Here is a 13,471-nt window from a genome sequence, read left to right as displayed (position 1 = left end):
TTGTCCTCTCTCAATATGGCTGTTTTAAGGGAGTTGGACAGACAACTTTGTCAGGGCATCATTTATTAGTTACAAGAGATGAAAAAAGAACACCAGTCTAGGAAATTGAGCTGTGTCAGGGATGTTAATTGAGCTACCAACTGGTGCAGCATCTGCTTGGGTTTTATGCTGACCCCTCAACTTTCTTGCTTTCAGTATCAACAGCAAGAAGCGACCACTGAGTGTGAAGACATTTGATGAGGTGCCAGTGGAAAAGGAGAAAGTGATGCATGAGGTAAGTGAGGTGATTGCACCCTTCTCCACCAGGTTCACAGATCACTCGTCACCAGCACCAGAAACACTTATTAGAGCTTTTGAAATCTGTTTGGTAAGAAAAAGCTTTAAATCAAGCAGATTTGGCCCTACTATCTCACACATAGGTCCATGTGGCAACAGAGACCTGCATTTAGCTTAACAAATAATTTAAAGAGAAGCTCATGCATGATTATCCTGGCTTTGATCAGGCTAAGGGGTTTCATATTACATATTTCAATATGTTTTTTCCACCATAACAAAATGGCAGCTCATTGAAATGGAGCCTTTTGAAGGAAATGTGTCCAGAACACATTCTGGCTGGCTGAGAGAGCCAATAACTTGGTGGTGGTGAGGGTGTTCAGTTCTGGATAGACAAGACCAAGATTCAAGTTCCTGCTCTACTTGATTCACACGAAGGGCTCTAACCCTGGATTTTCCTCACCCTAAGTGAACATATTTATTGCTAGTTTAATGACACTGCAGGGTGGAAGAGTGTTGAAAGGTTTCATTTTCACTCCAGTGGAAAACAAAAGCTTGTTCTGTTACAGAATGATGGTTCTGCTTGTTGGCTTCCTCTGAAATTACAGGTTCCAAGGGTGGAGGGTTGTGAGGTTTTTTATTATTTTTTATTCCTTATTAAAAAAAAAACCAAAAACAAACCAAAACACACAGCAAAAAAACCACAAACAAACCAAAAAAACCCACAACTCATGAATTTCCTCTATGGTTCAGGTACTCACTGGCTGCAGTGCCAAATGCATTCCACACCACTTGCCTCGATGCCAGATCCTGTACCGCTAAGGAGGGATCTTTGTAACGCATGCATGCTTGAAGCAGATCAAAGTTTAGGGAGGAAGCATGAAGCCCTCAGGAAACCTTCTAACAGAGGAAGAGGGCAAGCATCAGATGGCTAGGAGCAGCAAAAGAAAAGAAACAGGTGTACAGTTTTATAGAAACAAGCCAGTCTGTCTACTCTGCTAGTCAGGGAACTGTCCCCCGAGCTCCAGCTAAGACTCCCTCTTGGACAGACAGCCATTCCTCAGACCAACTCTCTTGGGAAGGGTCAAGTCTCTAGCTACAACCTGTCCTGGACATATTTCATGTCCGTGACAAATAGAGCATACTTCTCATCTGTTCTCTTTTTAGCACAATCTGATGCCCATTATTCCCTAATATTTTGCCAGATGTAATTTCTGTGTCTTTATCAGTGCATCTTAGGGATTAGAAAGCTTAGAATTTTCTCTGGCTCCTGCATCTTTCCTCTTGCAGGATAAAAATCTGTCCCTCTGAATCACACAAAGACATTTACTAGACAGATCTGTTATCAGTAGGAGATTACTGCTGCCAGCATGAGCATTACTTTCCTAAATGCTCCCTGTTCATGACATTTTAAAGTAAGTCCTTACATGAAGAGGAAAAGTTTCCAAAAAAGGGTAATAATACATTAACAGATCAGAAATAAATGTAATGTTTCAATGAGGATCTTTTAAAGCAAAATTATGGTGTGATCTACTTTTGGACAATGTAACTGCACTTAGGTTACTAAAATTATCTTACATATCAAGACATTAATACTGATTAGATCATTATTTCAAATAGTTGCCCAGGAACTAACTCTAAAAGTGCTCTACCACACCTTCCTGCAGTTGTGCTACTTACCTGTAGTCTCCGTTGATATTCTTTTAACAATTCTTCTGTAAGGAAGATGCAAAGCAGCACTCAGATAAATTGTTTCTAGACGACGTATTTGAAGGGAAATAGTCAAGATAAAAACTAGAGAGAAAAGCTGGGTTCTACTGAGGTTTTGACAGACCTAATTAATTTAGGATTTTACTTTATACTTTGAAAACCAGTTTCTAGACTGATCTTATTAACAACTGATACATTACCAAAGCATTTATAAAAAGGCTTTTGCTTTTTATTTATTGTTTGCTGGGATTATTTTTTCTTTTTCAATCAGATTGACTGGTAAAATAAGGCTAACTAAAGCTTCACTTCCCATGTTGAGGTCTTTTGCTTTCTTGGCTTTGACAGACAGACAGACATGCAACTTTCCAGCATCACAAAATATTTCAAATGCAAAGAAACCCCCCTGAACATTTAATATTTTTTAAATTACTTAAAACAAGGACTGTGCATGTCTGTGAACTTGTGTAGCACTTAGCACAATAACAGCTTGATATTAATTGCAACCTCGTGACTCAACCTTAAGTGCAGTGGAACCAGAACCTCAACTTTAAAACTAATCAAGACAGTTTTGTTGGACAGCTCAAAAAAATCCATAACCAAACTACAATGAGCCTTTTAGGCTAGATATCTTTGCAAAGCACTTGGATTTGCCAAAATGATACTGAACTTCCACTTCCTTAAAATTTCAATGTTTCTAATAGTGTATTTCTAGTAGGCATTTAGGGTACTTTTTCTCTGAGGAGTCTAGCCAGTATTATTGCATATATTTTTTATGAATTTCTGTCTATTCATATCTCAGCTATCCTACCTAGACAGTATCCATATGTCACGCTTAATATCAATTTCAAGCTTGAAAATGTCAAATTATTTTTTGATATGTTCATTTTAAGGGTGCTCTTTCAAAATACAGATCAAAACTTTACCATCACAAAAACAAGGCAAATGTTCTTAGACTAAATAGCAGCATTATCAGGAACAGTTGGATAAAAACTGATAATATAGGCCCTGATAGGAGAATATTCTGAAGAATAGGCTTAATGTCATACACCAACTGGACATATCTATGTGTTAAGCACTTTACTACATAGCACACAATTGAGAGTTTTGACGCAAACATTTGCCCTCCAGGTTGTTGGTTGAGATATTGTGATTCCATAGAATAGCTGGTAGCTCCTACATGAGTTCCAGTACACAAGTATCAGTATATAACACTACAATATAACACCTACAGACGGCCACCTTGTTGGCAGTCTCTCCCTGATAACTGCATAGACAGGGATCCCCAAACTCTACAGGCCACAGTGAAGGAGAATTTGCATTCTCCTGCCCTTGCATTGTCTGCTCTGTAGCTGGAGACAGTTTTATAAGGTGAAATTCTATCAACTTGCCTAAAAGCAGTATCATCACAAGATAAGATAGCTGGACTTTGGTATTCTAAGTAGCTCCTTGGCTTTCCTTCTCTACTGACTTTAATAGCCATTTAGTCTGACTTTTCTCCACACTCTCCCCATGGAAGCCATTTCTAATTTAAAAGTGCTCCATGCTGTCATGATCATTTGGCACTCTGCTGATGTTCTCTTCTTTTTGCTGCTCAGGAGTCAGACAGTGGGATGGTGTTGACGTCAGATGAGATAAAAAGCCCGAAGAGGCTGGAAATCCGTTCTTGGCCTTACGGGATTATGGCTCTAGCGTGAGTACTTTTTGTCATTTCTTTTTAAGACAGCATCCCATTCAGAAAAACACTTCTGAAATTTGCAATTTTGTTTCTGATTCCAAAAGGAAAACTGTTTAGACTATCTAAACAAGCTAGAAGGACAAGCAACTCTGGATTTCAACCCTATAACTGGAAGACCATGGTTTATGTATCAAGAAAGTGGTAATGTAAACTTTGCTTCCAGAAAGAAGTTGAACATAAAACAGAGTTGCAAGTCTCTGAAAGGAATGCTGCACTGTTGCATGTAATTTACAGGAAGGTTAATTAACATGAAACATGTTGATTCGCATGATAAAAATGAAAACTTATTTCATCAGCTTTGAGCACATAATGTCTTGTCAATCAGTTTAACTCTTCTTCCAAAATGCCAGGTTGCCTTGTGATTCTGAATCCCATTCAACAAAATAAAAGAGTGCTCTCGAGTGAAGCTGGCATCTCCCATTTGTGATCTGATCTCCTGGGGCAGAGAATATTCTGCACATGGCAAATAATAGGAGCAAAAGAGCTAAGAATATATGTATCTACTTTAGCTGTTTCTTGACTGCCTCTCCAGTGTTCTCCTTTACTGATGGAGCAAAGTTAGAACAACTTGATTTATTAATCCAGAAAAGCACATTTATCATTATACCAGCATCTAACAAAGCTATGTTTTAACTTTAGATGTACAGAAGGACTGGCACCTTTGCAATTGATGGATGTGAGAAAAGTTAAAAAGGCATGTATAGTGAAGAATAGTATAAGCACTGCATTTACCACAACCATGATTTCTACATTTGCTTTATCACAGCTATGAAGACAGTCCTACAGAGAAGTCCCTTAATCCTACCACCTTCGTGATCCTATGAATTACATAGTTCATACTGGGTTTACAAATAGAGGCTGTGACAGTGTTTGCTATATGTTTATCCATTCATAGTATAGACAATCACAGAAGAATAAAAGCAGATATTTAGCTTTTAGCTAACAGTTAGCTCACAGTTCTCTATATTTCTTTAACAATCAGGTGCAGGCAGAGAGTTGACCGAGTAGTGAAATAGGTCTTCCCCACCTTCCTAGAAAAGTATAATAACAATAGTAACCCATTTTACTGATTCACACATTAACTTATAGAATTTCAAAGAACAGCTATCCAAAATATTAAAAAAAGAATCAATTCTGTAGCAAGGAATTCCGTGCCTATTCAGTTAATTAAGCTAATTAGACTTTTACTGAATTGCCTAGTTTTCTCTAAAATCTATTGATGAGATTTCTATTAGTTTCCTCTGTATTAAACTCAATGATCTTTCTCACCAGAGCAATTGCTTGTTCTACATCAAGTCACCATTTTTCTACATTAAAGAGAAATGATACATGAGAAAAAACTAGTGCAATTTCTGCATAGTATGGAAGAGTTCACATGAGAGTGCACAGTCAGAATCTAACAGTATTACAGAGGGGCTAACTCCCTCACACAGTGAGAAAAACAAGATGGAAGGAGCTTGCCTTGTCTTTTCAGGCCTTAAAACCATAAATTCCTAGATGTTTGAAGGCAGGAGAGAAGGAGAAAGAGGAAAAGGGAAAAAGTTACATAAGGAAGCCCAGAGAGTCTTGGAGCACTAACAGGGAGCATTCAAATGCTACAGATTCTGCTGGATAGGAGTGTCACTTCAGGAGTAATGTTGTTCAGCAGTATTTCCCCTGTAGTACTGTCCCAGTGTTGTACCTGTTGGGGGATTAGCAGAGACGTACACACAGTTCCATGTTTTTACCCTGTGCACATGCTGAGAGGATTTCTGCACAGCACAGTGCATTGCTATGGAGACCAAATGGCATCAGCTCTAAAAGAAGGAGCTCAAATGTCAGGAACTACATTACTATGATGCTTTACCTGGGCTGATTTACATCTTCTTCTGCATGATATCATGTTGACACAAATCCAACACATACACACAAACAGCCTCCCTGATAGGATTTATCCTTCTAAAGATTTCTATCACCTCTGACTGCTGTTTCCCCTACTGCATTTCTCCCATTTGGATAAATAGTTGGCAGAGGAAGGTTCTCTCTCTCCCCATTGGAGGCTTTCTGCTGAAAATCAGAAAAATCAACATCCAGACAGATGCAGAAACACAAAAATTCCATAACAGCCTGTTCTTTCAAGATTTCCAGGAAAACCTTCTGAACTGCTATCAGGCCCACCGGGAATGAACATGAAGTAACACGGCTCTGCTGCTTTCAGTGAATCTCTGCCTGACCCACACCATCTGGGGCTCTCCCCTTTTACAGTCAACATTTCCATAGGGATTCCATTCATCACAAGATGCCCGATACCTTCTGTGCCAGCCAGACCATGAAAGACCATCTTAACAGAGATCTGCTATAAAGGCAAACCCTGCAGCAAGCTGTGTTTGTTGTCTCCTCCTTACCAGGACCCTAGCTACCATTGAACGGACAGAGATGTGCTTTTTCTTGGCCACATCCTTCATTGAGTGTTTGAGGTCCAGCTGAGAAAGCTATTTTGTCAGCTTTTTTTTTTTTTCTTTTTTAAATCTTGCAAACTATCATTGGCACAACTAACATTTTTAACATAGTTGCAGAGCATCCTGATGCCCTCTCATCTGAGGACATGACACCCCTTGGCACTCCTGCACTGCTAACTTGAAAAAACAAGCCTCAAAAGCATATAGAATAGTCTAGGAGAGGTCAGAAGAGAGTGCTGGTTTAATAGGGAAGATAAAGTCACCCTTGTTAATTGTGTATCTCTCTCTATCAAAAACATTTACCCTGGATCCTTTTCAAACAGTCTTTCTTTTCTAAAAGAAAACTGTTCAAAGGCTTAGCATGTTTTCTAAACCAGGGTGGCTGCATTTATTATTTTTGCCAAAATCTTGCTGTTTATTTATCTTGCATTCATTTCTCTGTCAAGTTTAAAATTTGGCAACACTACACACCATGGAGTGTCAGTGTCAAGAGTTTATTGAAGATTAATCTGATACTCTGGGCATGGAACCACTGTTAGACTGGACTAACCATTTCTGAGCTCTAAGCATTTTATACTGCTAAAGAATAAAGTCACAACAGCAGCTGAAGTGAGAAAGAGAAAGATTGACCGGGATAATGACACTGGAGTTAGCATTCGAGGAAGCACATTCAACATAGAGGGGATTTAATGATGGGATGACTCTGGTATCAGGTTTCATCTCATAATATTAACAGGCTACTGCCAAGCACTGCTTTAAAATCCTCCCAGAGACTCTATAATCAAGTTATTGTTTAAAATTACAATAGGTTTGATATCTGCTCAGTTGTCCTCCCTCCATCCCCACCCCACCCCCCACCCCCCACCCCAATTATCCTCTGAATTGCTCTGAAATTACTTATCTGGTTTTGGCCAAGGTCCATGACACCAGCTGACTGAGGCTCAGCTGATATGCTCCTGGGCTCTGGATGCTGCATCCAGATCACATCACTGAGGGCTCTGCCTTTGCCAAAGCCAAACTGGGCCTAAAGCAAGTCAATAATATTGAAACAAACTGATTTTGCTCAGGAGCATCAGGCATTCATGTCCAAATGCAAGGTGCCCAATAAAAACGCAAGCCAGCTGATTGGGCTAGAATCCTTTTGCACCATCTCAAAAAAATGAGGCACAGAAATAGGTTTGCTCCATAGCAGAACTTAGTTTCAGAAGATTTTTCTTCTGCGATGAGCACACTGAGATAGAAAATGTACTTACTGTTGTGTCATGCAGCACCTTGCACTATGATGTGACTTGAGCTTTCCAAAATACAAGTAACTTTGAATGAGTAACTACTCGGGAATTATGTAAGCCACTTTTTTCTAGGATTGCACTACATGCTTACAGTAGCAAGGACTAAAAGGAGAATTGTGAAAGGCTGTGGTCCCCAGCTTGGTTTTGACTGCAGTGCTTTTCATCTGGCTGCACTTTCAGTGCTGCAGCTAGTGTCAGGGACAGCTGACCAACTTTGCCACGCACGCAAGGGGATGCATACTTAATGAGTGGGTGGCTTTGGCCTGTTAAAACTTTGTTAGCTGTACTTTGTATTTAGAAGTGTTTCAAAACAATGAATTCTTGATCCTAACCCCTCGAGTCCTCCGTGCCAGTAGACTACTGATGCACTGATACTGCCAGAGGGGAACCCAGGATTAAATTCTTACTGCACAGCACCCTGTCTAAAATGTATTAAAGCAAACCGTGAATCAGTCATAGCCATCAGAAGAAAAAATAACCTTTTTATTTCTTTAATTTTTTAAATTTTTTTCTGCAATTAATCACTCTTACTCTGTGCCTCATTAAACACCTATGAAAGCTATTAAAAAGCCCTGAAGCTCCAACATGTTATTATGAGAAGTGGTCATGAGACAAACTGCTCTACTTGGCAATGCTCAGTCCAATTTCTCATCTTCCGCTAAACACAGCTTCTGAACAAGGCCAGGATTTCTACATGGACAAAATAGGCTATTAGTTTTTCCTATCAAAGGCAAGATACTTGGGCGTCTTATTGCAAAGCAATAAGAGCTGCTCCACAGCCTGGAGATAAGTGCTACACTTGGTACTGTAGTCCCTCACTGGATAGGGTGATTTTCTTACAGTCATCTCTCTTTCTCCATGCTCCTCTTTAGGTCATTGACCCTGAGATTCAGGCTAATAGAAAGTGGCTCCCTCTCACATAGAATAAACAGCTCCAGTAACGATTGCCAAGCTCTTTGATGATTTCAGTATTTTTCTACCTCTAACCAAAATCTCTGATTCATATGGTAGGATGAAAAAGTCTCACTAGGTCATTTAGGCCTTCTAGCTATTACAGGATTATCCTCTGTGGTATCTTCTAAACAACTTTGACACCTCTCCAGAAAACTTAAAAAAGATTGTGAAAGATTACTTAATATTCAGGCTAACTTCTCCTTCATCTAGTTTAATTCCTAGACTTTTCAGCTTCATCTGTGCCAGGAAATCTGGCATAGCGCAGTAAAAATGGGAACTGTTAACAGTTCTCATTACCCACAGTACCGCACTAAAATCCACTTGTCCAAGCTTTTGTCTGGGTCATGAGACCTACTAACTACATTGTGGCCCCGCACACACTGCATGTGCATGCAATAGCATAGAGCCCAAGCTCTGTGATAATCAGGCTGCTTGATGCAGTCCTATTTACAGACCAGGTAGGCTTTCAGTTATCAACACTGGGTCCACACCAGTAGGTTCCTCCACCTCATTTGGTTTTACAGCTAACAGACTTGACACTGGCACCAGGCTCAGGGACACTACAGAAATACAGCCTGAAGCGTAGCAGGATTTGCTGGTAATTATGAATGTCACTCTTGGTTGATTTGCTGCTACTGATTAGCATTCTTCTAATCTTCTAGTATCAGTTCCTTCAGTGCTTTCACCACTTTTGTACTTCCCCCATAAACCTCCTTAGCTTGTAGGTATCTCTCTGAAAGAGCGGAGTCCAGTGCTGTACCTTGGCTAACTCTAGTCTCAGCCTATGAAACAAGGCTGAAGCCAGCTTACCACATTCTGCGAAACATGTTTCCCCAACCAGCACTCCACAGAAACGTGCACATTATGAAAGAGAGTCCTTTACATTACAAAACCTGTTTGAGGTCAGGATATGGCAGTGTTCAGATTCTCATCTTTCCCCTCATCCTGCCCCAAACGGTACACATTCTTGCAAGGACAAACGAGTTTTCAGGTTGGTCATTGTGTAAATTGTGATCAGCTTGGTCAGTGAGCAAATATGTTTCAGTTGAATGTCATGGTATTCACACGCCTAATCTTCAGTATTGTGCCGTGGTGAGAATACCAACAGTCAAGTGGGACTGAGCTGAGACATTCACAGTTATGAGCAGTTTTATTAAAACTGAACATCTCTTTTATCGCCTCCTGCAGCTGTGGCACTCAGAAGTCAGGCAGAGGCAAAAATCAGTAAGGAAATACCTTTTGGGCAGTGTAATGCCAACCCAGGAGAAGCAGTGAACCAAGTAATGGCTAGCTTTTAATGAAATTATTTAATTACATAACCATTATTAACTTCTGCAGCTGCATAATTGTGTGATTAATCAAATCTAATGCCTTCAGTCAGAAAATGTTTATTGGTGGGACTCAGGGAGAATTTTTCTATCTTATACAAGGTAGTACAATTGGCTCAGAGCATAAAGGGGTTTTTGCTTTCCTCTAAAGCATCAAGTACTGACCACTGCCAGAAGCAAGACTGATGTCTGATTCAGTGTGGCAGTTTCTATGTAGCAAATGAGATTTCAAGGACAGACAGAAAAGGGATGCTGCAATCTCCTCTTCCAATATACAGTCCAAGCATATGCACATTTCTCTGTTGCTGAGGATGAACAGAATAGATTGCAATGTTAGTAATATAGAGTATTAAAGGGAAAAATGCAAAGACCCTTGGATAGCTTTAATTTAGGAAATGCATTTAGATGAAAGGAATAGTTTTGAAAGTTAATTGCATTTTGGTCTGCCATAAGACAGCTAATGACAAAACTTGCTTCTGACCTAACTCATCAGCTTTTTGTCTTTGGAGCAAATATTAGATGTCAGCATTTAAGAGTCCTTCTTCAAACACCAGCATGATTTCAGTGATAGGCAGAGTCATTCCCAGATATCCAGGCTCCTGACCTACAGGGGCAGAAACCTAAGAAGAACACTTGCTGCAAGTCTACATGGGTCTGAAAATTTCCCATTGTGTGGCCAAACTAAACCCTAATAACATTTCTTTTTCTTCAGCGCTCTGAGATATGCAGGCTGGGGGCCAAGTTAAACAGATACTTTCAAGCTTCTCTCCGTCTCCACTGACAACTTTAATACCTGGCAAATTAGAAGCCAGAGCATCCATGGAATTGTCTGACACGAGTCAATAGAACTGAGCAACAAAAAGAAAAATACATAAATAAACAGTGAAGCAAAGTTGTGGTTCCATTGCTCATGCCAGGGAAGAATTTATCTACAGAGAAAGTGTATGTGTACAGGAAGGAACAGCTGCCAAATGTATAGTATACAGAAGAAGTTTCCACTCACATTTTTCTCTGGACAAAGAGGAGAAACTTAGACTGTGAAAGCAGAATGTGCTACGTTTTTGTTGAAGTTCTCAGGGTTACTATTTATTTTAGAATTTCTGCTTTGCCACTCAACAGGTTTGGTTTCAATGCCTTGCACAGTTGTAAAAGCACAGTAACATTAGCTTTAATCTATAACCTCTGCATTTTAGAAGTCAGAGAACCCAAGTTTATTCTAGATGTGCAAGACATGGTGGGCTGGCTCTCACAACTCAGGGGTGCTGCGTTCACTTCCTAGAGACAAAGCTGGAGATGCAAACATGCTGTAGAAAGCCACCACAGCACACTAAAATCAGGCAACTATGAAGCAGCCAGTCTCCCACTGCAGCTGATTAGAGTTGCAGCTGTTTGTTCTGTCTGAATTTGGCTGAATATCTCAGCTCCTGGCTTAGAGACTGGCTTTGCAGACTATGATATACAGAGTATCACCTACTCCACACACTCCCCCAAGAAGAGAACTACAGGGATAGATAATTTACAGATGGACCCTACAGGCTGTTCAGTGTGGTTGTGCACAGATCATAAACCAGTGTTCTACTCTAGCCAATGCACTGCACACTCATGACCTTTGCGGAATTCACAAAAATTTTAATTGATGCTATTGACACTAGTTCTGTCAGCCAGACTGAGAATATCTACAGCTTGTGGGAAAACTGAAGCTTTTGACAGGTTCCAGATTAAGAGGCAAGATAACTTCTAAAGTCATAGTAGCATAACCTAGCAGGACATATTTACCCTTTCACAGCTGAAGGGATCTGGGCCTACTGTATATTACAATTCTGTCATGCCAAGCATCAACCTGCTCTTAAGCCTGCAGTGGTTTTCTCTGCTGTACCATCACAAAAACTTGACAGTGTACACAACTGGTGTCTTGGATCTGCTACTTTTCCTATTGATTATTTTTGTTCCCCTTCCTCCAATGACTGTATCTGTCTCTTAGCTCTTGTTTTATTTCCCGGAGCAGGAACTGGCTTTGCTTTCTTTCTAAAGCACCACTCTGAATCCATGATCAACTGCTGGGAACTGTAAGCACTGCAGCAGTACAAATAAAATAAGTGTAATGAATTATGCAATTATTTGATGAACTGTTGATTATTCAGGTTTGGTTTAGGGTCATTAGAATGTAGCTTTATGCTCCTTTAAACACGTATGAAATATACACACAAAGTGCTAGTACTGCCTGATTTTACATTCTCCCAGGCACATTCATAAGTCATTCTGAAATGAGACATGAGCAATACCATAATCAGTCTGCGAGTGAGGCTTATCCCAAAGAGATGCATGTTAAAGGGTCCCTAAGCAAAGTGGAGAAGTTCAAAAGCCATTCTCAAATTGGGATCCTTTTGAGAACCAACCCTAAATTTTCCAGACCTCTTCCAATGAATTCCTCAGATGGAAAAACTTAAGGCTTAACAAAACATTATTTTTAAGGCAGCCTATGACAGAAAGTACCTTTTTTCTCTCCACAACACTTGCTGTTCCTCAAGGTCACCTTGTGATACAAATCCTCTGCAGGGTTCTTCTACTTTTAACATTGAGGTTGCTCCATGTGATGTAAGTTGCTTCTCTCCCACTGCCTTCATCACCTATAATAAGAGAAGACAGCAGAAAATGAAAGCTGGCTCGCTTTAATAGCCTCAGTTACAGGCCAGCAGCTGTAATGTTGAAAAGTGCTGCCCTTCACTAGCATACTGCTAGTAATTTTAAAGGGCTACAGAATATAAGAGAGATTTTGCTCTACACTACAAGAGTGTGTTCAACACACACTCTTGCTTTCAGTATCATTTTAGATTAGAGTCTGTCATAGATTATTCATTATTTCATCCTTTATTATCCTTAAAGAAAAGTCATAGCTTTCAGTTCTGCTTTCATAAGAGTCAAATTTTTACTGACCTGTGTCAGAACAATGAGAGAGAATATTATTGTATGTATAGGACAGGTGCATTTATAACTAATATATACATAGTGCACTGAAATGTGGTAAGCTAAAAAGACATGGTAGCAGGACTCCTGGATTTACTCCTAAATGTACTTTTAAAACACTGAGTTATTTGAAATACCTAATTCAGTTTTCTTACCCAATCTGTAAAATGTCACTGTCTTACAGGATGCTGCAAAGGTAAATTGAAATGCTTTATATATTTTTTTTAATAATTTTGGCCATTAATTACATGTAGAGACAAAAGCTTATGGAGACAGGGTCAATATATTATACTGTTTGTTCTCAACAGGCGGAGAGCTGTTACCAAGAGCAAAGAATCCATACTATCTGATCATGAGGCTGTCAAGTACCAGCCAGCAGTACAGGTAGAAGAGGACACCATGGACTTCACACTGGAAGACTCTGTTCTCCTCCCTATGGATCCAAACCTGGAATGCCACAGCCCACCTCCAGATTACAACTCCGTCATTCACTACTCGGCCCCTCCAGTGTAATCAGCCTAACCTGACACAGAGCATCTTGCACCTCTCCACCATGCTAGATTCTTACATGCCTCCATGCCTGCGTAAAGAGGCTGGTTAAAAATGGAAGGGAAATCTGACAGGACAATGGTTCATATGTTTCTTCTGGCACATCTCCGATGTGAGTGGAAACATTTTAAGAGCATCTTCTTTGCTATCTTTAAAGGCCTATTGCAACATATGCAGTAAATTAAAATTCTGTCTATCAGAATTGTAAGTAGGAGCTGTAACCCAGAACTG

The 13,471-nt window shown here is 39.9% G+C and overlaps 1 protein-coding gene across 1 annotated transcript in view; it reads left to right on the top strand.

Annotated features, from left to right (window-relative positions):
* LOC104832724 (vascular endothelial growth factor receptor kdr-like) overlaps positions 1-13,204 on the top strand; it is a 135,266-nt gene extending 122,062 nt beyond the window's left edge. Inside the window, exons 28-30 of the mRNA XM_010569070.1 lie at positions 196-274; positions 3,579-3,673; positions 13,000-13,204. Of these exons, the coding sequence (XP_010567372.1) occupies positions 196-274; positions 3,579-3,673; positions 13,000-13,204 (379 nt within the window). The remainder of the gene's footprint in view (positions 1-195; positions 275-3,578; positions 3,674-12,999) is intronic.
* Positions 13,205-13,471: the final 267 nt, after the last annotated feature.

This window comes from Haliaeetus leucocephalus, unplaced genomic scaffold, assembly GCF_000737465.1.
Source record: "Haliaeetus leucocephalus isolate CR32 unplaced genomic scaffold, Haliaeetus_leucocephalus-4.0 Scaffold262, whole genome shotgun sequence".
NCBI lineage: Eukaryota > Metazoa > Chordata > Aves > Accipitriformes > Accipitridae > Haliaeetus > Haliaeetus leucocephalus.
Note: the sequence above shows the minus strand (reverse complement) of the source record. Positions and strands in the feature narration are given on the sequence as shown.